Genomic DNA, 26,637 nt, shown 5'->3' with positions numbered 1-26,637 from the left:
GGGCGGAGAAGAGGATCCGCTTGCAGGCTCTAAGGCAGCGGGCGGAGCAGCCCTGGGTGTGGGGGGGCTCTGAGGGAGGAGCGGAGGCGGGGTGGGGCACCGGTCTCTGCTCCCTCCCCCGGCGCTAGGTCCGGTGTAACAAAGCCTTGGTAACGGGGTTGCTAGCGCGCTGGTCCGTGCCTGGTAACCAGGCGCTGCCCCTTTAAGCGGCGGGGGTGTTGCCTTGCCGGAGGGCGGGGAAGATCCGAAGTCCCCTTCGGCGCCCGCCCGCTCTGTGCTGGAGCTGGCAGCTCCCCTTGTCCCCGTTCTCACTCCCATGCGGGCGGTGGGGACAACGGCACTCTGGGCAGCGCGGCCGCAGGCAGGTGGCTCCTCTCGGTATGGCCTGGGGGCTCCCTGTCTGCTGAGCCCGCGCAGGTCCCGCCGGAGCTGCCCCGGGGTCCCATGAGTTCAGAGCTGCCCCGCGCCTCGCCGCTCCGCGCCCTCTTTAAGATGGAGCCGGCTCCATCCGCCTCCGAGTTGCTGGTGGGAGCTTCCGAGTTCCTGAAAGGTGAGGGACACAAGAAGCCCCACGGCCCCGGGACCCTGCCTGGTTATCCTGGCGGCCATGGCCCCTTCCCCGGGACCCTGCCTGGCTGCCCTCGCCCCTTCCCTCTCCTTCCTATCCCTGTAGTTCCGTGGTCCTCGCCGTTCTATCCCTGTCCCCAGGGCTCACGGACCCAGCTCCCCTGGGCTGGGGCTGGTCGTGTCTAAGCCGGTTCCTTCCTTTTCCGTTCCGGTGAGGAAACAGCCGGCACCTGTCGCCCCGGGCTCTGCGCTGGGTAAAAGCCACCCTGTAGCGATCCCGTCCCGCCCAGCCCTCTCCTGGGGGACAGCCGTGTGCGGCTAAGCGCGGCCAGCCCGACTTTCTCTTTTCCCTTCTACGCAGGAGAAATGTAGCGATGCCCCGCCCGCTCGGAGGCCGAGGATTAGAGGGCGGGCGGGCGGAGATCGCTCTTTTACCCCCTAACATTGAGCTGACCGTGCTGGCCTGGGGGGATAATTGGGGCGGGGGGGGGGTGTTAGAGAAAGGGAACCACGACAACCTTATAGCCTTCGTCAGTTGCCTTCAACTTTGTTTCAGATCGATTATATTTTGCTACTTTACGGAATAAACCCAAAAGCACAGTAAATACCCACTATTTCTGTACTGATGAGGAGCTGGTCTATGAAAAGTAAGTGTCTTTTAGTTTCTTACTACCATTGTCCTGTAAGGCTCTTGCTAATTGCTTAACTATCTTGTTAATTGATGCATTTCAGTCCTCTGTAATGAATGGAGTGTAGTAAAGAACCAACCATTCTCCCCTTAAAGAATAACAAGACTGCTGTGATGCTGCTCAGGACTTATTTATAAAGTGAGGCTCTCTTAAGAGTAATTAAATCTTATTAGATAAAGTCTTAAATAGAAGTCTGTGTAGGGGGAAGTCAGGTGAAATAACAGTGGCTTCTCTGTTTTGTTAGTAATTAACTCCTTATTTTCTATATGCAGAAAAATACAAAGTGATTATACTTTGGATTTTTTTTTTTTTTTTTTTTACAATTTAAAGATAGTGAAGCTTAGATGGGCTCTTACATCGACATCTAAAGCTTCAAATCTAGTCAGATTAGGAAAAAATAAGGGGTAGCTTTTACTGATAGTTTTGTAGGTTTAATAAATAAGGATGTTATATTTAAAAATGTTTTTCTTTCCTGTGGGATGAAAGACCAACACATGCAAGGGAAACTGACAATTCAGGGTCAGCAGTGAAATTGACTGTACACAAAGTGGTGTCATCTGAACAAAATAAACAAGCTGAAAAATAGAGGTTAAAGAAAACTATTCATAGATGTTGGAAGCAAAAGCACTTTTAGATGTGTGTGTTTTCTTAAATTGACTGTGGCCCTTCTCAATAACATTATTATTGCTCTGTTATCATGTTACCTATTTTATTTGTATGATCTGAACTCAAAGTAAAGGGAATTATGCTTATAACTTCATGCAACAAAGTGAGGCTATGCCTCAGACTATAGGATACAAAATACTATTTAAAAACTCAAGAGAACCAGATTATATCTTGAAATGGGTATGCTCTGTTTGTAGCTTAGTTATTATAGAATGGGCATTCAGAGTTATGGCAGTAGTACACAAATGTGGCATCATGATACTAGGGCCAAGGGGAGAGGCATGAAGAATAGGGACCTGAAACTTAAGGAGAATAAGTTTTTAAACTTCATGTGCTCATTTGCTCTCAATCTAGTTATTTGGGGCATTCAGTACACAAATATATTTAGCAAAATTTAACTGTCTGACCCTAAAGAGTTTGGTTTTATCCTTTTTACATGCAAAGGTTCACTTAATACAGTGCAGCCATATAGAGATGTAATATGTATAAATTACTCTGGGGGGGGAAGTGAGAGAGAGTTGTTTATCTGCTGCTATGGCTCTGATGGAGTATTTTTGTTTGCATTCGGTGCATCCCCCTCAGTGAAACTGTTTTGGGTTACTGACAGCCTGATGAATCTGTATTTTCTGCTCGGTTAAAAATAATTCTTGCTGCTTTTTTACCTGTTTGCAGATTGGTTGCTTTTGTGGGTGTGATTCTGTGTCAAGAGGGACAAACGTGATGATAAAAAATTTCATATTCAGGCAGGTTTAACCTTGCTGAGGCTCTGAGGATTCTTGAAGAACTTCATACCGTGATTGAGACTTAGTGCACGTCTACACTTAAAACGCTGCAGCGACACAGCTGCACTGGTGCAGCTGCGCCACTGTAGTACTTCAGTGAAGATGCTGCTACACCAATGGGAGAGCTTTTCTCATCAGTGTAGTTAATCCACCTCTGTGAGAGGCAGTAGCTATATTGATGGGAGAAGCCCCTCCCATTGACATAAGACTGTCTACACCGGAGTTAGGTCGGTATAACTGCATCCTTCAGGGATGGATTTTTCACACCCCTGAGCAACATAGTTATACCGATGTATGATTATAGTGTAGACTGGGGTAGGCAACCTATGGCACGCGTGCCAAAGGCGGCATGCAAGCTGATTTTTCAGTGGCACTCACACTGCCTGGGTCCTGGCCACCGATCCGGGGGGCTCTGCATTTTAATTTAATTTTAAATGAAGCTTCTTAAACATTTTTAAAACCTTATTTACTTTATATACAACAATAGTTTAGTTATATATTATAGACTTATAGAAAGAGACCTTCTAAAAACATTAAAATGTATTACTGGCACGCAAAACCTTAAATTAGAGTGAATAAATGAAGACTCTGCACACCACTTCTGAAAGGTTGCCGACCCCTGGTGTAGACCCTGGCCTAAGATACATGCCATGGCTGACTAAATTATGCAGCAGGGTTCTGGGTCTGTTACTGGTGCTGTCCTATCTTAAACAAAAAACGGTTAGGCCGCGATTCAAGAAGTCTGCTCTTGACAAAATCTTGCTAATTGTTGAGCTGTCTAGGGCTTGAATTAACAGCTTGTTCAGTGCTTGCAGTACTCAATCTCCAGATTTCTTTTTCTTCAATTTTGGTTTAAGCCTAGATATGATGCAGAAATTGTACTGGTCTCGTTATCCATTCTCCTTATGGTTATTGACCTGGATCAAGTGTTCATGCTAATCCTTATTTCTGTCAGGTGTCTTTGATATTGCTGATCACAAGATAATTGTGATGTGTGTGCAGTGTATGACAGGGCTAGATGAAATTGCATGTGAATGGCTGTATTCTGAGAGGATACAAAGGATGATATTGAGCATTATGGTGCTCTCATCACCCTTATAGTTAAATATATGTAAATCAGCTGGGCAGATACTGTTTTGGGCTTCAGTGTTAATCATACACAGATAACATTAAGCTGTTTTTTTTTATTGCCTTTGGATGGGACAGTATGTATCTGGATTAGGGCAAAGTGGCTGAAAAAACCTGGCAAGACAGAGGTAATGGTTTTTAGGGTAGGGGAAACATCTGGCAGTAATAGTGAGATTGGTGTCCTTCTGAAGAGAAGATTTGCCCTCTTGTTAGAAGGGTTTGCAGCTGGGAGATACTTTACTAAAATTAGCTGGGTATCTAAGGGTAACACTACTTTACTAAAGTAGCAGCTAAAGCACTCTAGGCTGTACTTATTTGGTGGAAAAAGCCGGTGACATCTTGTGGTTATGGATCTTGCTACGGTTGTCTTTGTCCATATTCAATCACTGCAATATGGTCTGCTTGAGGAGACCAGAAAACCACTTGGAAGTTTCACCTCATGCACAATGCACTGGCCAGATTATTTACACTAGGTCTATGTTAGAAGCTTTTGCTCATACAGCAGTCTTGGTTGTTTGTGACTTTTTTCCCCCAGCAAAAGTCCTAAGGTAGATGAAGTTATATTGGCATAAAAGTGCTTTTGCTGGTATAATGTATTTCAACCACTGAACCAGTGTAAGCTATACTGGAAAAAGCATTCGTTTGCTGGTATAAGGGTTTAAGACTACCAGATTTCTTCTATAGTTATACCAACAAACCTTTTGTAAGCGGGGGAATGGTCCCGCTATTGTGGGGAACTTTCCTGGCTTCTGCACTACCCCGGTGAAGTGGGCTAGCGAAAGGATCCGAGTCCTCGCTCCCACTTCCTTTACCCAGAGGCCTCCCTGCCCTTGAGGACTCCCCTTCCACTCTCCTGTCTGGCAGAGTCCTCGTAAACCCCGACAGGGCTGGGCCCAGGATTCCTGGGGGGCTTGACCCCCAACCCTGCTGTGGTCACCTAGGACAGGGGCTAGGGTGTCCCCACTCCGGGGTACTCTCTCTGCACTGGGCACCTCCCTGACCCACTGATCATTTTATACAATTTAAAGCAAATACAAGTTGTTTAATTAACAATTACTTTTAAAAAAGAATAAGGAAAAATGGGAAAGGTTAAAGGAAAACCCATCACCCTGCTCTATGGCAGGGATCATCACAAGCAGTGTCTCTGGAACGTCAGGGCAGTTCACAGTCTGTTCCTTGTAGGTCCTGGGCCTCCTTCTCAGGCCCTGGCTGTGCTGCAGAGACGCTGTGGGTTGGACACTTGCTCTGGCGGTGGCCACACGCTCTCAGGCTCTAGGTGGCAGGACCCTTCTTCCCAGCGTCGCCCCCGCCCTGTCAGGGTTACGATCCCCCTCCAAGTCTGGCCTGCAAAGCCTCTTGGCTGAGGTATCTCCCTGTGCTGGGCCCACTGCCAGGGTCCCCCTCACTCTCCCCAGCTGCTCACCGCACCCAGCTCCGGACTGCTCCAGCCCCAGCTCCACTCTGCCTCAGCACGGCTGCTGCTGCTGCTCTGCCTTCAGCTCCCTGGGCTGCTTCTCTGGCCTCTCTGGCTCTGGTTGCTACAGCTCTGCCCCCAGGACAGGTCTGCTCTGCAGGCTGCTTCTGCGACTCTGCTCCCAGCTCTGACCTGCTTCCTGGCTGCTTGTCTGGCCCCTCTGGCTCTGGTTGCTGCAGCTCTCCTCCCAGGGCAGGTCTGCTCTCTCTGGGCTGTGCTCTGGCTTTGGGGCTGCAGCTCTGCTCCCAGCAACTTAGCTCGGGCCCCTGCTCTCTCCTTAGCTCGGCCCCACTCTGTCTGACTCAAGCCATTCCAGCTCACACGGAGGACGGGACCCCCCTCGCCTCCTGACTCCCTGATTAGCCTGCCTGCCCTGTCAATCAGGCTGATCTGGAGCATTGGCCTCTCCCCATTGTTCCTGGGGACTGTCAGTCTCAGGCTCCTGATTTGCCATCAACCCTTCCCCTTTTAGTGCTGGGAGCTAGCCAACCAAAACACCCCCACTGAATGTTAGTAAGGGGGCAACAGTCCCCTTACACTTTTCAAACATAGACTAGACCTTGGTAGCATTTCTTGAGCTCGCACATGATACCTGTGTTTCATGATCTTCATTAGCTTCCAGTTTAACTTTTGGATGTAATTCAAAGGTCTGGGTTTATTTCTCCTAAGACACTTTTTATGTCTTGGGTCTTAGCTACCTCAAACTGCCTCTTTTCCCCTGTTGCGCCCCACAATTGAGATTCCCCAGGTTAGGTGCTTCATATCTAAATGTCTGGGCTGGTGACAAGATGTTAACTTCTGTGGTTTTGTATCGGTTTAATGGTGAGCAGAATTTGACCCAACATTTAAAAATATAAATTGACTTCCTTTATATGCAAGATGACTTTGATTGGACATTTTTAATTCTAAACACTCTACTGAAGAAAAAACTATAAAGCTTTGGTGCATACAGATTTTGAACTTGCTACTTAAAAATAATTGAATCCAACACTTCACTCATTATTGTTACGGTCAGGAAGATTTATCTGTATTTTACTTCCTCACTGGAGGGACACCTTACTTCCAATATACAGTATCCAGGAAACATATACAGAAATTCAAGAGGGGGTGAAAAAACTAATTGGAAAAACTCTAAAGTCCAAATAGTGTATCCCTTCATTCCTATCAGTAGTTACATGCCTGAAATGTCCTGGTAATCTGCCTACCTTTTGCATCAAAGTGAGGAAGGGTTGTAAAATTGCCCTTGAATTTTAGGGCATGTATCTAAAGACCTTTTGTTTCTTTGTGCACAGAATGACAATTAAAAAAAAAACAAAAAACAAAAACTTTTTTTTCCAGGAAAGGGGTTAACTAGGTATTAATAAACTAGGTGACAATTATCAGCTGGCATACAGATTTTAAGTAATCTTGTGCAGCAATATATACCTCCCTTCAACTGGCTAATGCCAAATTTTGCCTTAACATTTGTTACCCGTCACATAAATTTTATACTGTATATGGGATATTGATGGCTTCAAAAGTACTTTTTCCCCTATGAAACTTGGGTCATCCAGAGGGAAGCATATGGTGGCCTAGCAACAGTACACACCACATGTTTTATTCATGTATTTCTCTGAACGTAGCAGGTTGTAGCAAAACTGGGAATAGAATATGTCTCCTGAATGCTGGTTGGGTGTCATATCCGCTAGAGACCATCTGCCTCCTAATAATGCTTCTTCTGTCTGTTTAGACTGTAAGCTGTCTGTAGCAATAACTGACTTACTACATGTTTGTACAGTGCCTAGCACAATGACACCCCAATCTCAGTTGGGACCTCTAGGTCTTACTGTAATTTAAATAATTTTGTAACTGCATATTTTTTGTCACATAACAGTGTTATCACATCAATTTCAATTATTTTGGTAATTTATTTAAAAATACCTGTCAGCAACTGTCTGTAACAACACAGACAACAGAAAAGATCCAGGAAATGTTTTTTGACAAATAGATTCATTGCTAGGTATATTAATATAGAACTCCAAGTAATAATTCATTTAAACTACAATACAGAAACATATTTCCTGCACCCCTTCAGAAGCAGTACAAAGGCCTGGGGGAGTCAGGGGTAATGGAGGAGCTATGGGAGAGGGAAGTAATTACTGGGAAGGAGCCTGGGTGTGAACTTGAAGGATTGTGTGGGTGGGAGAAGTATGGAACAGGGTTTTTTTGGGTGGGGTGGGATTGTTAGGAAGCCTCCACCATGCAGATTCCGGCTGACCTGAGTCCCTCTCATTCAGTCAGGCACATCTGTCCCTTTTCCCATGTGTCCCTGCACCCCCTCTCCTATTCAGACCCTGCCCCAAGCTGTCCCCCTGCACTTGCCCTTCTGAACCCCAGTCTGTGACACCTCCCCACCCAGGAGCCCCATGTGCCCCATGCTGCCTGTTCCCCCATATCCTGTGCATCTCGGCCTGGCCCCACGGGCAGGGCACTGTGAGGAAGGCAGATTCTCTGTCTTCTCTATCCACAACTGGTGCCACTCCCAGAGCCGCTGCTCTCTGTTCTGACACCACAGCAGCCCTTGGTGGGTGAAAGGAGTAACTGCAGCACCTTTCTGGCATAATGTATTTTCTGTGGGGGAGGGGAATTCTGTGCAGCGCGTGAATTCTGCACATGCGCAGTGGTGCAGAATTCCACCAGGAGTAAAAATTGTTTGTATCATTCAGAGTGCCTTGCTACAAAGGCCCTTTTTGTTTAAAATTGTTAGCATTTGAAATCAACTGAGGCTTATTGCAAAATGGGAGAGGATCTTTGAGGTATCGATCCAGGACCCAAACTGTTTATGGGATTTTATAGGTATAAAAAGAATGTCCCGAACCACTGTGGGATATGTGAGTAATCATACATTGATAATTTCACCAGTTGCATCCTCCTAGTAACTGGTAAGACACTCTCGTATACAGAAGAAAATACAGCCTGCCTTTTATAGTGGTACCACTATACGAACCCAGAACTCGTAAGGTGTGTTCAACAGGGTTGTAGAAACTCTGAGCTCTTTCTCTGAGGCCCGTCAATGTGCATTCATTGAAGCAGTATATATTTCCTAACTAGTAACTCCAGACACTTAGGCAGAAGATTGTCAGCCTAATAGTTATCAGAAACACATCCTTTGATCAATCCCAGTATTTAAGATCTGTCCCCTACCACGGCTCTTTGTTCTTCAAAATGTACCCTTGAAGAGTGTGGCGAAAAAAATATTTGCTGTTAGACATTCCATTTATAAATAGGGATGGGGCCCCAAAATTCCTATGTGGGTTTTGAGGTGTTTGGTCTCCAGTACTGGTCACTTCTATCATTAAGGATAACAACTCTTATATACTGTAGCTATTTTTCATAGTCCAAAGTAGATCCAAAGCATGACTGAATTATGATGAAAATTAAAGTTGGGAATGAAACTGAGTCAGAAGTGCATGCTCAGTACTCTTGCTCATACGTTCAAATCAAATGTTTCAATACTTTATCAAATGAAATGCTTTTAAAAGCTATTTAAGCCCATCTCAAATAATAGCTATCTTGAATTTCACTACTGTAATGACAACTGTTCTGGTTAAATATGTTATGTGTTAACTTGAGAACCTATCATGCCATGGTGTAAAAATGAGAGCTTGTATTAAAACCACTTCCTTTCTCTTGCCAACCTTATATATCATCAAATGAAAGGGAAAAAAGCTGAATGGAATTATCCAGTTGTGACTACATTAGGTAAAATTGGTTTTGATCTAGTGAATATTATGAGTGAAACTTTCTGGTCTTAAGATGACGGGGGTCTCTCTTCAAGAGGTACATGCTTTCATCTGTAAAAGGTATACCATTTTTGATGCCTTCAAGGATGTAGAGCTGCTGAGAAATAATCCAGCTCACAGATGATCATTTGGCACACAGACATGACCTGTTTTGGATAGACCTAATAGTTAATGAGTCAGGCCCTGGTAAATAGCTTTCTTCAAGAAGAATAGTGGCTCTTGTTGTTTGTTTTTCAGCCAACAGATCTGGGTTGGGCATCCTACACTTGACTGATTAACGTATAATAGGCTTTGACTTATTATATCAACAAACTAGAGAGCTTGCTGGACATGTTTCAATTTTGGGTACTTTTATCAAAAAAAATTATTTCAGTACTGCTGTAATGAGGCATAAGGATCCTTCAGTCTTCCGAAATTATAGAGCCTTTAATCAACCATTTATTCTGGTTGGTAATTATATTTATTATCAAGACATCACAGATACTGTGCCACCAGAGACACTTTGTGAACAGCCGCAGAAGTAATTGTATGTGACAGTGGAACATTTTGTACAACATATACTTCATATCAGCAAGACGATCTAGGTTAACTTACTCAAACTGTGATATATTGCTGTGGATCAAGCAAGTTTAATTCAGAGAATATATATCCCTTGTTCTTGAGGTTAGGAAGTAGTAAAGTCAGTATCTTGAATGCTTACTGTGTAATAAAGTTAAATTAGTACTGTCTAGAGCTGTATTGGTATGAAATGTCTTCTTCACTGCCTTCATACTTTCAAAGAAGCAATGGTAAATTTTCACTTACTTCACAAAGTTAAAGGTCTCTTTACTTAACTGTGGTGACCCAATAATTGTGGCTGTGCAGAAAGCCCTGAATGCTCCCTGATTCAGTGGCTGTAGGACCAATAATGAAAATTTAGACTACCCTTGTCACACCACACAAGAGCTACCACTTCCCACATAAAACAGTGAGTTTTGTTCATTTCAACAGCATGTGATCATGTTAAATTGAACATCAGTTGACCAGTCTTGTCAGGCAATAGAATACAAGAAAAGCCATTTTAGAAGGCTAACATGGAGTACAAGCAAGAGACTATAAATCATGTGTATGAGAATACTTTGTGGCAAAATTCCAGTTTCTTCAAATACTGGTCCAACCAACACATGCAGTAATCATATACCACTATTAAAAATTGAAGTGTACCATTTGCCCCGCCCCTCACCTCTCACTTATAAAAATGAACTGCAACACATTTAAGGTGCAGAATTAGCCCATAAAGGGGAACCTCAGATTGAATGTAGAAGTTCTAGGTAGCTGTTCTCTTCTAAATCATACTTCTAATTTTTAGATTCTAGCCAGATTTCTACTGGGGTGGGGGAGAAAGATTAGTGTCCGTAGACTTCCCCGCCGCCCTCCTTCTTGGAAACCAGTGGGATGCAAAAAAAACCCCAAAACCCTCCCCTCAAAACATTTGTGCTGAACTTTGACCTAATTAACAATTCTCTGCCCTTGTACTGTGCCTCTCCTCAACATCTCAAAGGGACATCTGTGCATATCTGTTTCACTCACTAAAGGATAAACAAATCACCAAAAACTGCACTGCAAATTAGTACCAATCAAAAATAGAACTCTTATCTTCTGATTCCCAGGCTCCAGCTTTCACCACTGTACACCATGCTGCCTTCCTGCTTAGACTTGTTGAGGAACTCAGACTTCTTCAAGGTGTTTTTTTCCAAAGAGAAGGGGTTTCCAGCATGCTCTGAAAATCTGATTTTAGTCTGATTTTTTTTTTTTTTTTTTTTTAAAGCTTGTTCTATAACTAAACCTTCTTGACTGAGAACTTTATATCCTGCTCATAAGCTTTGTCCTGGTTTCTGAGGTACCTTGTCTCAGGAATGCTTCTCTATTGATCGTTCGTTAATGGAAGTTCAGTCACTGATGCAGCTGGGTCATGATTCATTGATGGTTTTGAAGATCAGGACTGAAGTCCTGAAGAGGAGTGGAAACTTGCTGAGGGAATGAAGCACCGAGTGATATCCTTGTGGTAGCCTGTTCTATTTATGTAGGCCGGAGTCTTTGAGTTGCATTCCCATTCGCTCCTAAGTATAGTGACCTACACTAATCCAGCATGGAGACGGAGAGCACAGGGATCGCTGTGGCCAGATTCTTGTATGGAAGGAAGGGTCATAGTTTTCTAGCAAATTGGAGGTGGAAGAAGATTGTTATATATAAAATTTATTTTACAAATACTAGTTGGTCACTTAGAATTAGTGATGAATTGAGAGCAGGACACCTTTGCTTTGAACCACTCTGATAGTCGGACAGGAGGAAGCTTTCAGTGGGAAGGAGAATAAAGACCCTGCTAATTCTCTCAAGCATTTCTACTTTCTGACTAATCTCTGTGATTTTGTTTGAGTTTACATATCTGGACATCGGAATTGCTGACACAAAGGAATTGCTTCTCGGTGGCTTAACTTGGGTATTCCCACTAATCAACAATAACCCTGCCTTTCATGAGAGGTAATAAAGTTAGCTCATGATTCTAGTGCATATCCTCCAGAGGACAGTGAAGAGCTGGATTGCTCTGGGCTAGTAATGAGCTATGGCACAACATTGAATCAAGAATTCAGGAGATCCAGTAGCTTCAGCCCCCCTTGAACATCACAGCAGTGTTAGGATTTGTCCTGGGACATACTCTTTGTTTTTGGACATCTTGAAATCTTGGGTCACAGATGTCTGGGCTTGTGTGAAACATGTTTGGATTCAGTCACCACAAGTCTGACGTGGTAATATTATTTCCGCACCCACTGTACTATCAGCATATCATGTAGAAAAGATGCTTAGACTAGTCTGCCAAACAAGAATAAAATTGTGCCCTCCTTCCTTCAGATGAGCTACAATTATTGTCATTGGATTCACGAGAACTTGGGAAGCTGAATGGCAGGGCACAATAATTTTACAGACTAATATTCACATAAATACCTAGTCCATCCTTCTCTCAGAGCAGGCGTGTGCTAGATACCAGATTGTTTAACAAAGTCTGTGGGTATCTTTCTGAAGGTTAATGTGTCTGCATCCAGGCTGAACTGAGGACTTGTAAGGAATAAAATTGGCATCCCAAGGCATCCATGGATTTTAGAAAGTGCTTGTTCAATACATTATAATTTGATTATTCTATTTTTACACTTGTAGAAAATGATTTTAGAGTTCGAGAGGATGCCAGATTCATAACACTAAAGACTCAAGTCCTCTGTTAAAATACCACATAACTACAGCTTGTGGAAATCCCCCTGCTCCCAGTGATTTTAAAATGTGCCTCAGTTCTGACTTGGAAGGACCATGTCAAGAAGCCAAAGAATGAATTCTCTAAGCTTTAACTTTTTGGCCTGCCTGCTGAGGCAGCTTCCATAAGGTGCCATAAATAGGGGTGAAGTTGTTGTTGATGGTCTTTTGATTTGGAGACCATTAGCTCATTTCACAAAGGCTACCAGATAATACATATTTTGTCACTGCCAACTTAAGATGATTCAAACCAGTGATTTTACGCTCTTAATCTCATTACCATTTCCCCTAGGTCAGGGGTTCTCCAAATTTTATTAATAGTATGGCCCTTCTCTTAATACAGACGGTCTTTTGGACTATCTCTCCTGCACTTATAATATAAAATCACTGTAGGAAGTACGGCATACTTACATAGCAAAACAAGCCTGGTCATATACTTTCAACTGATTTTTTTTTTTGTTTTGTTTTGTTTTTTCAGTTGGAAAATTGAGGTTTTGACCAAAAAAATTTTCTTGGAAGAACTGAATGCCTCAAACTCAAAATATTCATATATGGATATGCCACCACTGCTGCTTGGGCATTCTAGGGGTATGTCTAAATTGGAAACTTCAAAGCGCTGCCACAGGAACGCTCCCGCGGCAGCACTTTGAAGTGTGAGTGTGGTCGCATGCGAGCGCTGGGAGACAGCGCTCCTGGTAATCCACCTCCATGAGGGGAGCCTGTCTACACTAGTGCTTTAAAGCGCTCAGACTTGCTGTGCTCAAGGGGGTGATTTTTTTTCACCCCCCGGAGCCAGCAATTTAGAGCATTATAAAATGTAAGCGTAGACAAGTCCTAGTTCAGTTGCCGCAAGTCACTGATCTCAATGGCCAGGCTTCTCAGCTGGACTCTGGCTATGTCTACACTAGAGAACCTACAGCGGTGCAGCTGTACCTGTGCAGCTGTAAGATCTCTCGTGTAGCTGTTCTGTGCAAACAGGAGAGAGCTCTCCTGTCAACATAGTGCTGTGCACACTATCGCCTATGCTAGTGTAACTATGTTGCTCAGGGGGGGAGGTGTACAATATTCACACCCCGAATGACATAAGTTTTGCCAACATAAGTGGTAATGTGGACATAGCCTACATTTCTCCTGATGCAGCATCTCCTCTCATCAAGAGGGAGACTATGGTACATCATGGGAGGTTAGTCTATAGAACAGAATGGACATATTAGGCACCTATGCTACAGCTTTCATGAGGGACCATGGTGACATTTCCAAATAAAATTTTTCTGACATTGTCAACTTTTTTCTTTGTTACTGAAGATTCAAAATTTCTATGTGATGGAAAATCCCTGTTTTCCTAACATAGCTATGAAAAAGTAATAGACAATTATTTAATGTATTAAATGCTCTGATATAAGTATGTTAATGACATTGGCCACTTTTGTTCTTCTGCCCCTTGCATCCTGTTCCTCTTTTTCTCTCCATATGTTTTTCTAATGCCTGGTTCTTCTACCTCCCCGACCCCTCCCCATCTCTCTTGGTAAGTGGTTGGTTCTTGTAGTGAGTAGCTCCTGTTTTCTTTCGTGCTTTTAAGCATCAGAAGCAGGTAGGAAACGCCTTTGCTCCCAGATCTTTTTACAAAGAGGCACCTAGGTCCAGTTTGTAATGAGAAAATGACACCTGTAGAAGTGGCTGGAAATAAGGAGAGCTAACACTGGTCAGTTTTCTAGAGGCCACCAGCAACTAGTATGTAGACTACAGTTTGGGAGTCATTGTCCTAAAGCATGAAGTCCCTACGCACTTGTTTGTCATGAACTTCACTAAGGAATATCCTAGGTGGTTGGGTTTTTTGGGGGAGGGAGGAAAGGGGGTTGAGGAGAGTTTCTTTCCCTGTCCCTGAGACACCTCCCCCACCCCTTTTCTGATTAGGAATAAAGAAACTTCCATACGTTAGTAAGGGGGAACTTTTTAAACAAAAGAAGCAAAAATGTCAAATGAACGAACAAAGTCTCAAAAGAACCTTTGCAAAAAAGATGACCACTGACCCTTTTATACCCCCCCAATTTTTTAAAAAGCAGGGCAACATATATACCAATTTAGTGTCATTGTACTAGACTCTTCTCCCTTCTTCTTTCCCTTCCCCCTGCATTCCTGTGGGAAAGCCAACTTTAAACCCATCTCTTCTTTCTGTTCTCGCTCCCTCTCTCAGAATGTTGTCAGCAGAGGAATATGTTGAAATTAATAATCAATAGAATGGCACGTTTCTCCCCCTTCTAGAGAAGAGCTAGATAAGCAAGGAGGCCAGAATTAAGGTTGCCCAGGCAACTGTAAATTTGACACTTCCTAAATTTCAAGTACATGACTTTGCAACCTAAATAATGTTCTTGTAACGTAGCATAGGGTTTTCATGAATATAATTTCCTACGGGTTGTTTTTTTTAAGCTAAAAGAGAAATTATACTTGTAACTGTTACAACCTCCCACCATGAGTGGTGTTTACATCCTTAATCTTCAGCACTGCAGGACAGTGAGTGCCACTTGAACTACAGCACTAACTACAATAGCTGATAGTAGGAAGGATGTTTTCCCTGAGGGAGGTTGGAATGGGTTACTGGGGCCATGTGCTGGGTCTGGGAGGTGGTGGAGGGGAGGCTCATCTGGCCTGAATATATCTTTTCTCTTCCCAGCTCAGGAGCTGGGGGAGCTCCTGTTTCCTGTGGTGTGCAGCCAGAGTGAGGGAGGGCCTTTTAAAAACAACGAGGAGTACTTGTGGCACCTTATAGACTAACACATTTATTTGGACATAAGCTTTTGTGGGCTAAAACCCACTTCATCAGATGCATGGAGTGGAAAATACAGTAGGAAGATGTATATAGCAGTACATGAAAAGATGGGAGTTGCCTTACCCAGTGGGGGGTTGAGACAAATCAGTTAAAGTGGGCTATTATCAACAGGATGAAAAATCACTTTGTGTCATGTTCTGGGTCTGGAAGGGTAGTCAGATAGTCTTTCCCGGCTCTTCTGTGACCCTGCACTGCTATTTTGGCAGTTCCTGGTGTGGTGTCCGCAGCAGTTGCTCCTTAAGTGGCAGCATGGGCCCAGTCTTAGAATGTTTTTGTATTCTGTTGTTTTGACAGACTGCCATAATTTCCTGAGGAATGAAGGTGAGGGAAGGGAAGTAGCTGAGAGCTTGTGTGCTGCAAACAATGGAGGTCTTGGGACTTCTCAAAATGAAGTTTTGAGAATATTTTATAATAGAAAGTGTTAGGCAACTGAAATATAGAGGCCCCCAATAATGGATAAAAGATGTTTTTAGTTGCCCAATACAGTATATACTGAAGAGACAAAATGGGTGAGGTAATATCTTTTATGGGAGCAACTTCTGTTGGTGAAAGAGACAAGCTTTAAAGCTTACACAGAGCTCTTCTTTTGCTCTGTGTAAACTTGAAAACTTCTCCTCTCACCAACAGACGTTGGTCAAATATTGCTTCACACACCTTGTTCTCTAATATCCTGAGACTGACATGGCTACAACAGCACTGAAAACCTTTTTGCCATGATTACACTGGATCCCAAGTGGAACATAGCAAAATTACTAACTGGCTTGCAGTTTAAAGAGCTGGAAGCAGATGTTCATTGAAATAGTTTAGTTCTTCTCTAAATGTATTTTTTCATCTCTTTCCTCACTCCACAGTTTCTATGCAGATTTTGGACCTTTAAACTTGGCGATGTTATACAGATACTGCTGCAAACTAAATAAGAAGCTAAAGGTAAAGTTTTAACCCTTTATATTTAGATTTCTGTGCCAAATATTCAAACTGTATTGTTCTTAACAAATTGCAGTACATAGCATTGCTGTACAAGTGTCATTTACATGGTTAACCTTGAGCTTTGGACACAGAAGTTGTGCTGTCTTGCCATGAATGTACTCCCCATGAAGAACTGAAAATTGAGCCTTTATGTTCAGCAATTGAACCACAAAGGACATGTACACCTCTTTCTCGTCAAGGTGAAATGTAATATAAGCCAAAGGAAGTTAGTGGAATAGTAAGCAAAGGAATGAAAGCCAGAATCCTTTTGAGTTGTGTTGATGTCTTGAGTTCATTGCCAGTATATCTGCCTGTAATCTATAGGTATGTTAGAACAAATAATATTAGACTGAAAGATCATGATACATTCTTACCATGCTATGACAAAAGAAGGATGAAAATGCATATTTAAATGAATATTTTTCAATGGAAGAATTAGGACTTCTTTAGATTGTTTCTAAAGAAACAATGCATCTTTATTAATATAACAGTAATACAGAAAAGTTCAGTTAAATTCATATACAAAAACACTTTTTTCTGATGTGGTGGCACAGTTGCTGTTCCTAACCACACATCCATGTACCTGTTTTCTTCTCTGCCCCTGCATCAGGGCTTTCTAAGTTTGGTCCTTGACTTAGATCCAGGAGTCTTATGTAAGGTAAGTCAATCTGTTTTCTTTGGATGCCGTGATGACTTTTATTTAAATTGTAAAGTGCCTGTCCTGAATCCTAGGCAGTACATAAAAATATACAATTCAGAATTAAAAGGCACCTTTCAAAAATGCATATAAAATGTGACTGTATTGACCTCCTCTAAGAACAGTAATAATACAGTCATGTAGCCTTCAGTCCAGCCCTGTCCCCAGATGCCCAAGGAAAACAAAGGTGGCTTTCTGCACCTGGTGCAAATCCTAACAAATTGGGTTGCCTTATATGAAAAGTAAATATCTTAACTAAACTTTGTTGAGAATCTTCTGACAAAAACAGGCTTTTGTCAGAAAATGCTAACTAGTTTAAACAAAAATGTTCAGAGACATATCCGGGTTAACCAACTTCTGATGAGGAAACCTGCCTGATTTCCTGGCAAGTTGTTGAGGTTTCCAGGGTCTGCAGCAATGGGGCAACCCTGCCACGCAGACTCCAGTGGGGACCCTGGAGTTTGCAGGCTCCCTGTTGCTAAGATGGGGTCCTCAAAGCTCTGGAAATCCTAGCTTGGCTTTCTAGGGAGCCACAGCTCTGATACAGACCTTCCTGTCAATTTTCACTGCTGTTTTTCAGAGATGGACGATATGAAACTGACAAGAATATGTCCATTTCAGCCAGCAGCTGCTGGATCCCAGGGCCTATGTTTTGTTTTGGAAATGCCATGCGTCAGTGCTTCCAAAACTAAAATTTTACAGAATTTTAGGTTCATAGCAAAGTTTGAAATAGGAAAATTTCCCATCTACTGGAACTTTCCAAGTTTTGACCAGTTCTAATTTTAACTTCAAGAAAACATTTTTCCAAGTACAGAAATATTCTCAAATTAATTTTTATAAAGTTTAATAAATTTGTACTGTTCCCTTCAAATTCTTCACTGACTATGTAATATAGTGCAAAAGGGATTAAAGCTAATGGAATAATAGAACATATTACTGCAACATGAAATACATTACTATCCTCTAAGTAAATGTGTGGAGTTAGATTACTTTGTTTCATTAGCTGAACATTTAACTACTAAAATTTTCCTTCTAGAACAAGATACTACTACAAAAATAATTCTGGTACTCTGAATTCTCAGTGACCTTACTCACATTGGTACCTTCTTTGAGTTTTGTCAAATCTGCATTAAAAGTGTTCTTAAAATGAACAGCATGTGCTGGGTCATCCTCAGAGTGACCTTAAATGTTCTGCAGGTAATACAATGTCCCACACTTCGTGGTTTTCAGAAGGAGATCTACTCTTGTACAATCCTTAGGGAATGAACTGTCAAAGAACCTCATAGGAGAGCTAATTTATAGGAACATGACTTAGTAGAAAAATTTAAATACCTGGCATAAAGTTTCAAAGAAGTACTTGATTGAAACAAACTTCTGCAAGAAACTTTTGTTAATGTATCTTATTCATAACCCCTTTGCAAAATAACCTCTAGTGAAAATGGCCATTTATTATGTTTTTGTAATACATTGGTACAAACAAAGGTTAAAGGAACATTATTAAAGTTGAGAAGTCAAGCACTCAGAAGTTAAAAAATTCCAAATTTACAGTTTCCTAACTATGCAACCTAAATTTGGCCCCTCCTTGTGCATGTACATCTTGATACAGTCTGTAATTACACCACTGCATACCACTTTTTCCTCAGAACCCCTGTCACAGACCCTGGAAGCCCAACAAAGGACTTCTCAGCTCCATGGCAGGGAGCCTGAGAACCCTAGCTCTAGCCCGGGTGCACAGGGTTTCTGAGCTCCTTCCTGTGGAGCCATGACCCTGGAAACCTTTGGGTTCCCAATTCCAAGGCAGTCTGCATGGCAGGGCTGCCCTGGAGCCACAAACTCTGGCAGCCTGGGGTTTTCCGGAACAATTCTGGTTTGAATGAATCAGCATTTTCTGATTGAAAACCTCTTTAGTTGGGAAAATTCCAGCCAGTCCTACCACAAACCCTACTTATAATATGAGTATAAAATAATCATTAGTTTCAGGTTTTTGAATTTATGTCCTGTGGGTCGAAGTTAAATGTTGGACTGCATAATTGGGAATTTCCTGTGCCAGTATTGTTAATCAAATGTCTAATATTAACATAATATTTCTTGTTAGTGCCCCTGTTGTGCTCAGAATCTTTCAAACAAAAACAAGGCCCAGCCCTGGTCTTGTGGAGTACTTGGTCAAAAACAAACAGATTAAAGGCAGGGCTGCCCAGGGGATTCAGGGGGCCTGGGGCAAAGCAATGTTGGGGGCCCCTTCCATAAAAAAAAGTTGCAATACTATAGAATACTATATTCTTGTGGGAGCCCCTGTGGGGCCTGGGGCAAATTGCCCCACTTGCGCCCCCCCCCCCCCCCCCCCCGGCCCGGGCAGCCCTGATTAAAGGGAAGGGATACAATATATTAGCTGAGTGCCCAAGATGGCCCTGGATCAGGTACTGGCAAAATAAAGTTGAAGCATTAACTCTCTTGTTGGTATAAGTCAATGAGTCTTTTCCATATGCAATACAACAGAAATGTGTCTTAGGAAGGGACTTAAATGTGGAGTGGGTGGAGGGTCTTTTAATTAAAAATCAGGAAGGACATTTCATGACAGAAGGCAGTATGGAATTAAGCAGTTGATAAATAGGTGGCTGGATCTGTCATCCTAGAAGTGGAGGGCTGATTCAAAGCAAGACAATAGCAGATAAATAGGGATGGAGTGTTTATGTAGGGCATTGACAATTGTGACAGGAAGCTTGAATTTGATATCGTGGCAGAGGGGGAAGCCAGTGGAGAGATTCATATGGGGGAGAGCATGGTTAAAATGATAGGCCAGGAAGATTTTTTTAATCACAGCATTTTATACATGCTGAAGAGGGAAGTCAAAGGGGAATATTTTGCAGTAGTAGAGCCTGAAAGTGAGGACCTTGAAGAGGGGTGTTAAATGTTTGAACTGTTAAGGTAATCTATTACATAAATTGCAGGTCTAGGCATTCGGTTGGTTGATCAACATTTTTCTTTAAAGATGCTGTAGTTAGTTTACATAAGGGTCATATGATTTATCTTCGGGGGGGAAAAACTGAACTTGAAGTTAGTTTTTCTATTGCTAGGTAAGGACTAGTGACACTTCTTTTTTTAAAACTGTTCCTTTTGTATACAGTATGTGGACTCTAAGTTATCTGCTTGTAGTGTGTTTGTGTGGTGGTGGTGGTGGTGGTTTTTTAAATAATCCCCTTTGTTATATGTTAAATGTACTCTATATTAAATTCTCCCTCTTTTGGAATTCAGACATTAACACCGTCTTAAACTTGTTATATCTATTTCCCTCACCTTGTCTAACTATTCGTGACAGTAATTCTAGAAAGGAGAAAGCAGTCTAGTATAATGGTCCTCAAAATACACCTCTACCCCGAAATAACGGTGTCCTTGGGAGCCAAAAAATCTTACCGTGTTATAGGCGAAACCACATTATATCGAACTTGCTTTGATCCGCCGGAGTACGCAGCCCCGCCCCCCGGAGCACTGCTCTACCGTGTTCTATCCAAATTTGTGTTATATCGGGTCACGTTATATCGGGGTAGAGGTGTACCTTAAATCTTAGAGGAATCGGGGAGGCAATCCTTGGCTCTGAGAATTTGCATAAATAAAATAAGGATTATTTAGTGGAGCTCCCTTTAAGTCTTCCCTCTTAATTGGCAAAAAGTGTGTGTGTGTGTGTGTGTGTGTGTGTGTGTTTTAAATCATGTTAACTCAATTGAGTTAGCATAGCAGACTGAAAGCCTGAACAAGACACAGGCTAATACATCTGAAGCCATGTTAGCTGGCTGCATTTTTAGCTTTCAGATGTGTAACCTGCAGCTTGATGCGGCTTTTCAATTGTGTTAAGCTCAGAGAGGGTCAAGGTAAAAGTTATCAGACCACACACCTCTGTCACCTCATTGAAAAATGCAGGGAGTATAATCATCCATTGACTGTGTATTTCATTGACTACTCTAAAACATTCAGTATTGTCTGACATGATCACCTGTGGAGGATACTGCAGAAGTGGGGATTCCAAAGCATTTCACTGAACTCATTGCAAGTCTAACATTGACAGACTACAGTGTGAATAGCAGCAGGTGACAAGCGAGTGTTTTTTTTTTTTTTCACTGGGCAGGGTGCGCCACACACATGCACATTTTGTATATACTTTTCCCAAACCTTTTCAACATGTACACAGAATTTATTGTGAGACAAGCCCTGAAAAGTTTTGACAAAGTGGATGGAATTTGGATTTCCATTAATGGACACTACTTAACCTACTTTAGATACACTGACAAAATACTCTGCTACAACCAGTGATCTAATACAATTAATTGTGGAGTCTGTCAAAACTGTGAGGGATATGAACCCTTCCTGAATGAGTGAGTGAAAACTAAATGCATGCATATTTACACGATTAATAAAATAAGTTGCAAACAGGGATCAAGATTCATGGTCAAGTCATCTAGGATCATAAATATCCAACCAAGGAGGCGGTTCTGAAGAAGACTAAGAATGGCTCAGTCAGCCATGGCCTCCTTTATGGATGTTTGGAAAAACCATGGCATCTTAAAATGTATGAAGATTTGACTAGTGAAAGCATAATTTTTTCCATAGTGACTTATAGATTTGAATCATGGGAAGTTAATGCTACTGACAAGAAGAAAATAGAAGCCTTTCAGGTGTGGTGCTGGCAAAGACTGTTCCATATCTCCTGGATGGAAAAGAAGACAAATACTTGTTAGAAATATTATTGGACAGAAGCAGAATCTGCTGTCGGAAATCAGCAGGCACAAGCCTACGTACTTTGGTCACATCAGGCATTGAGATGGAAGTAACCCTGAGAAAGTAGTCATGGACGGAGTGGTCGTGGGTCATCGTAGCAGGGGATGATCAGCAAGGAGATTAATAGAAAGTATCTGCGGCAGATCACTGGGAGTTTAGCTGCTGAGGGCTCAGAGCTGGCAATGGAATGAGAGAGCTTCTGAAAAATCTGCTGTGGTGTCACCAATATTCAGATATGAATAAATGATTTTCCTTATTTAATTCAGTGGAGCTAACAATTGAAAAACGCACCCTTTTTACCTGTCAAGACAAGGTCTAAAAGTCAAATCTAAATGTCCTTGTTAGGCCTTGGCTACACTGGCAATTCACAGCGCTGCACTTGCTGCGCTCAGGGGTGTGAAAAAACACCCCCCCTGAGCGCAGCGAGTGCAGCGCTATAAAGCGCCAGTGTAATGCAAGCTATTCCCCTCGGAGAGGTGGAGGTCTCGCAGCGCTGCGAGGGAGGTCTCGCAGCGCTGCGAGGGAGGTCTCGCAGCGCTGGCGGCGCGACTACACTCACGCTTCGCAGCGCTGCCGCGGCAGCGCTGTGAATCCACGAGTGTAGCCAAGGCTTTAGAGATTAGGTTTTGATCTATAGCAAGCAGCTGTGATGACTTAGATTAGTGTGTGAACTAGTCCTTAGTAGTGACTTCCTTATGTGAGTAACAAATAAGTAGCTAATATATTGGCTATTTGTTGTTGTGAGCCTTCTGTTTTTAAGTACTTTGTTTAAAAAAGGCTATATACTCTACAGCTATCTCTTCTTATGAAGGAAGTGTGGGGATACAAATATTTAACTGGACAAACTGGAGTATGGAAAATGTGATTATTACCCCCTACCTGCTCAAAAATGCCCCAAAGAGAAATGGAAAGCCTTCAGCTTCTTAAATTTGTTTTAGGTTTCTGTTAAGGGAAAATGCCAGAGGTGTTATCCACTTGAGCTAGTAGTCTCTTACTCAAATATTCTTCTGTTGCGCAAAAAGCCCCAGACAACTGTTTTTTTACCATTGCACTCTACTTTAGGCATTCTATGTGTAACAGGCAAGACTGTAATGGGTTGTTGAAAGTGAACAAGTATCTCCAACAAAATATATTGGTTTATATGGGTTTAAATAAATCCTACTCTAAGCAAAATTTTTGCCTCGAATGGAAAAGCTCCAGAGACTCCATTAGGGATCTCACCATTCCCAATCTTTTTACATGGTGATGGTTACCAGTATAAAAACCCTAACACAGGTGTAATGTACATAAGAGACACTTCATGGCTTTCTTGTTTATTACATGTGCTCTGGAAGAGAAGAGGGTAAGGAGCTAGTGCGGTATGGTATGTCAAGTGGGTGAAATAAAGAAGGTACAGTGTGGAGTTTTATTTTATCAGAGGTTAGAATCAGTCTGTTCACATCTTCCAGTACAACATAATGTAAAGGGCACTAATCTTTAGCACACTAGCCAACTTGATTTTAGAGGATAGTTGTAAGAGCCCAATTGGTTTCCCATGTGATCACTGCCTGCAGTGCATGCAGCTGTGGTTCATCCTGCTCAGCATTCTGTTTCTTGCCCCTCTTGTCATCTCTTCCCCACTCAGATATGGCAAAGGAGGCTGCCTCAACCAGCTATCTTTAGCAATGCTATGAGCTTCAGGCTCTGGCTACCTCACTGCCCTAGTCTCCTTCTAGGAGCCTCACCTCAAGTCTCCAGTGAAGAGGAAAGGGTGAAGAATAGGAGGTAAAAATGTTCAGGTTGTGTTTATATCTCCTAAAAGGGACAATAAATGTAGTAGAAGTAAACTGTAAAGTAGAATAGTTTATCAAACAGGAGACATTTGTTATGCTGAATAACTTGCTGCTGTAATGGCTTGAAAGAAGAAGCAGATGAACACGTTTGAGAGAACTGCTGGTTCCAAGAGAAGAAGGCAGCTTCTGGCAGCAGGCTAGGAGCTCCTCTGGTGGAAAGAACTAACTATTCTCTGGGCAATCCTCTAGCAGTGGATGATCTGCAAGACCCATGACTAAAACAGCATTTTTTAGTAGAAGTCACGGACAGGTCACAGGCAGTAAACGAAAATTCATGGCCCATGACCTGTCCATGACTTTTACTAAAAATACCCATGACTAAAACTGGGATTGGGGGACTGCCCGGGGGGCCTTGTGGGTGCTGGGTGGGGAGGGCAGCCTGGGTGCTGGGGGAGAAGGGGTGCAGGCAGTGGTGTGTGGCCTGGGACCCCCGCTGTTGCTGGGGGGGCATGGGCTGCAGTGCACAGCTTGGGACCCCTGCTGGGGGGGGAGGGGCGATTGGTGGGGCCAGCAGGCTCCCTACCTGGCTCCACATCTCCCTCCCCCCAGCAGCAGCAGAGTTTGGGTGTGGGAGGGGGTAGGGGCTGGGGCACGAGATGAGATGAGGTGGGCTCTGGGAGGCTCCCCGGAAGCTGCGATGTCCCCCTTGCTCAGCTGCTAGGCAGAGGTGTGGCCAGGCAGCTGTGCACACTGTCTCTGCCCAGGGCACTGCCCCTGCAGCTCCCATTGGCTGGATGAGGGGGACGTCACAGATTCCGGGAAGCCACCCAGATAAGCACTGCCCAGAGCCTGCTTCATCCTGTCCTGTGTCCCAACCTCCTTCCCCCCTCCCACACCCAAACTTTTCTGGTGCTGGGGGGTGCGGTGGCCCAAGACTGCCCCAGCAGCAGCCAGTGCACCTGGCACAGGGGCTGTCTGAGCTGCCCCTGAGCCAAGCGCACCGGCCACTGCAAAGGTCACGGAAAATCATGGAATCCGTGACCTCCATGACAAACTCGCAACCTTAAACAGCTGTAGCCTGAAGCCTCACTGTGATGTGCTATCTCTTCTCCAAATGACCATGATTTCTTTCTGCCCGAAACTGGCAGAATCTTTGGGGAGTGGAGACCTGTAATACCTCCCTCTCATGAGGGTAGCTGCCTTTGGGAGCAGAAACATGGAGACACTCTTGTTCCCACTGAGTCTCTAGGTTGAGAATCTCTTGTCAAGTTCCTGGTGGTGTTGAGAGTCCTGCTCAATGTATAACAGGAACAAAGCCTCAGTCCTTATATCCAATTTAGAAGTGGAGACAGATTATGGAAATGTCAGTTGGGAACTACTGCAAAAAAATCACCATTTGATAAAACTCCTTTCAGAAAACACACACACAGTTCCCCCAACAGAAATACAAATTAAATATGCTTAGAAAGTTACTAAGTGACAGCTACAGCCCATCAAATACTGGTCTCCACTTAAATATTCCCTTTTTCTTGTTTTTTTTTTTTTTAATTCCTTGATATACAGTCATATATTTAGTATAATGGACAATACTTGGCAGCATGTCTGTTTATAACCAACATGTACTTTAAATAAGTTAAATGGCTTCTGAGAAGTTGTACTTCAGCTGTGTTTGTGAGTGTACTTGTGTCACAAAATCACTGGGCCAGTGCTTCATATGGAGTAGTTCCAGAGCCAGTCAGGACTCTGGGGTAGCATGCCTCCTTCCTCTGAGCATACTGTCACCAGGGCAAGAAGATTACACAGCTTTGACCTTCCTGGGTCTGACCTTGTAGCATTCAGCCTCCCTTTCCTCCCCATGTGCTTCCCGCAGCGAGTCCGCCTGGGCGGGGCTCTTGGGGAAGCCAGAGGGCCCTGCACCCCAACTCTGCAGTCAGATGTGGCTCTTAGACAGCCAGTAAAACAGAAGGTTTATTAGCTGACAGGAACACAGCGTAGGACAGAACTTGTTAGCACAGAAATCAGTGACTTTCAGCCATGTCCATCTTGGGGAGTCCTGGGCCAGAAGCCCTGGAATCCCTCTCTTCCAGTCCCCCCCAAGCAGACAGCCCAGCTTCCAGCAACCTGACCTCTGACACCCCTGTTGCTCCTCCTCCTTGTCTTTGCCCCCTGGCAGAGAGTCACCTGGTTGCATCCCTCCCTGGGTCGCAGGTTACAAAGGGCACCTGTCATAGCATACATGCAGACAGCTGGAGCAGCCTCACCTGCCCCAGAGGTCTCAGCCAAAGTCACACACCCCTATTATCACCACCGAGGTATTGGTGCAGCACACAGGGAAACTGAGGCACACATTATTTATGCAAAACTGTAAAACTCACATAGGCTCAACAGTAAGACTCGCATACAGCATAACCAGGGAAAATCTCCACTCCCTCACAACTTGGGCGGGGGCAGATATTTGTCTTTAAACACGTTGGGAAGCTGCTTTTTTTTTTTTTTTTTTTTAAGGTGTGGCTTGGTGAGTGTCAAAAGTAGATTAACATTTTTAAAACACAAACAGTTGTAATAGTCTGGTGGTTGATTTAAAAAAAAAAAAAAGTGAACTGTTTTTTTGTATAGTCAGAACTTATTCAAGGATATCTTTTCTCCAAAAAAAACCCCCAAAACTGTAGGTAAAGCACTGAGAGGTTATGCTTGATAAGAGAGCCTGTTGACCTTGTTTCATTTCTTGTGTTTTGATCACTGATTGCTATGGAGATGATATGCTGTTCTGAGTAATCAACAGCAAGACAAGAATGCTTGATCATAATATCCTGTTTGCTCTTTGAAATTAAGCTGTAGTGAAATGCTTAACCCACTTTAACATTACAATATTGTGGAGCTTGATTGTTCAGGGAAGCTCAAGGGTGCACTCTTTTTCAAACAGGTGAAGAACAAATAAAGTAACCATGCCGTGCTATATACTACTGTTTGTTCTGCCAAATAAATCTGATTTCATAAAATTGCTATAACAAAAATTACTTGCAAACTTTATTTTTAGCATGGCACAGAACTTTAGGGCTTCATATTTTAAACTGTGATAAATGAGACAGTTTGCAAACTTTGCTTAGATTTATCTGAACTTGCAGTTCTAACTTGTAGTAATCTAATTTTCTGTTAAATGCAAAACAATATCTTCATGGTGAACAATGCAAGGGCTATGCTATATTGATTGCGTAGTATATTGTGACATCATCCA

General features: G+C 43.0%; 1 protein-coding gene across 2 annotated transcripts in view; it reads left to right on the top strand.

Moving 5' to 3' along the window:
• The first annotated feature begins 247 nt into the window (after positions 1-247).
• Positions 248-26,637, top strand: part of CDC14A (cell division cycle 14A) — a 149,370-nt gene continuing 122,980 nt past the window's right edge. For both annotated transcript variants that reach the window (XM_065409094.1, XM_065409093.1), the window contains exons 1-3: positions 248-550; positions 1,124-1,214; positions 16,049-16,124. In XM_065409094.1, the coding sequence (XP_065265166.1) occupies positions 445-550; positions 1,124-1,214; positions 16,049-16,124 (273 nt within the window). In that variant the 5' untranslated portion in view covers positions 248-444. The remainder of the gene's footprint in view (positions 551-1,123; positions 1,215-16,048; positions 16,125-26,637) is intronic.

This window comes from Emys orbicularis, chromosome 8 (genome assembly GCF_028017835.1).
Source record: "Emys orbicularis isolate rEmyOrb1 chromosome 8, rEmyOrb1.hap1, whole genome shotgun sequence".
Taxonomy (NCBI): domain Eukaryota; kingdom Metazoa; phylum Chordata; order Testudines; family Emydidae; genus Emys; species Emys orbicularis.
Note: the sequence above shows the minus strand (reverse complement) of the source record. Positions and strands in the feature narration are given on the sequence as shown.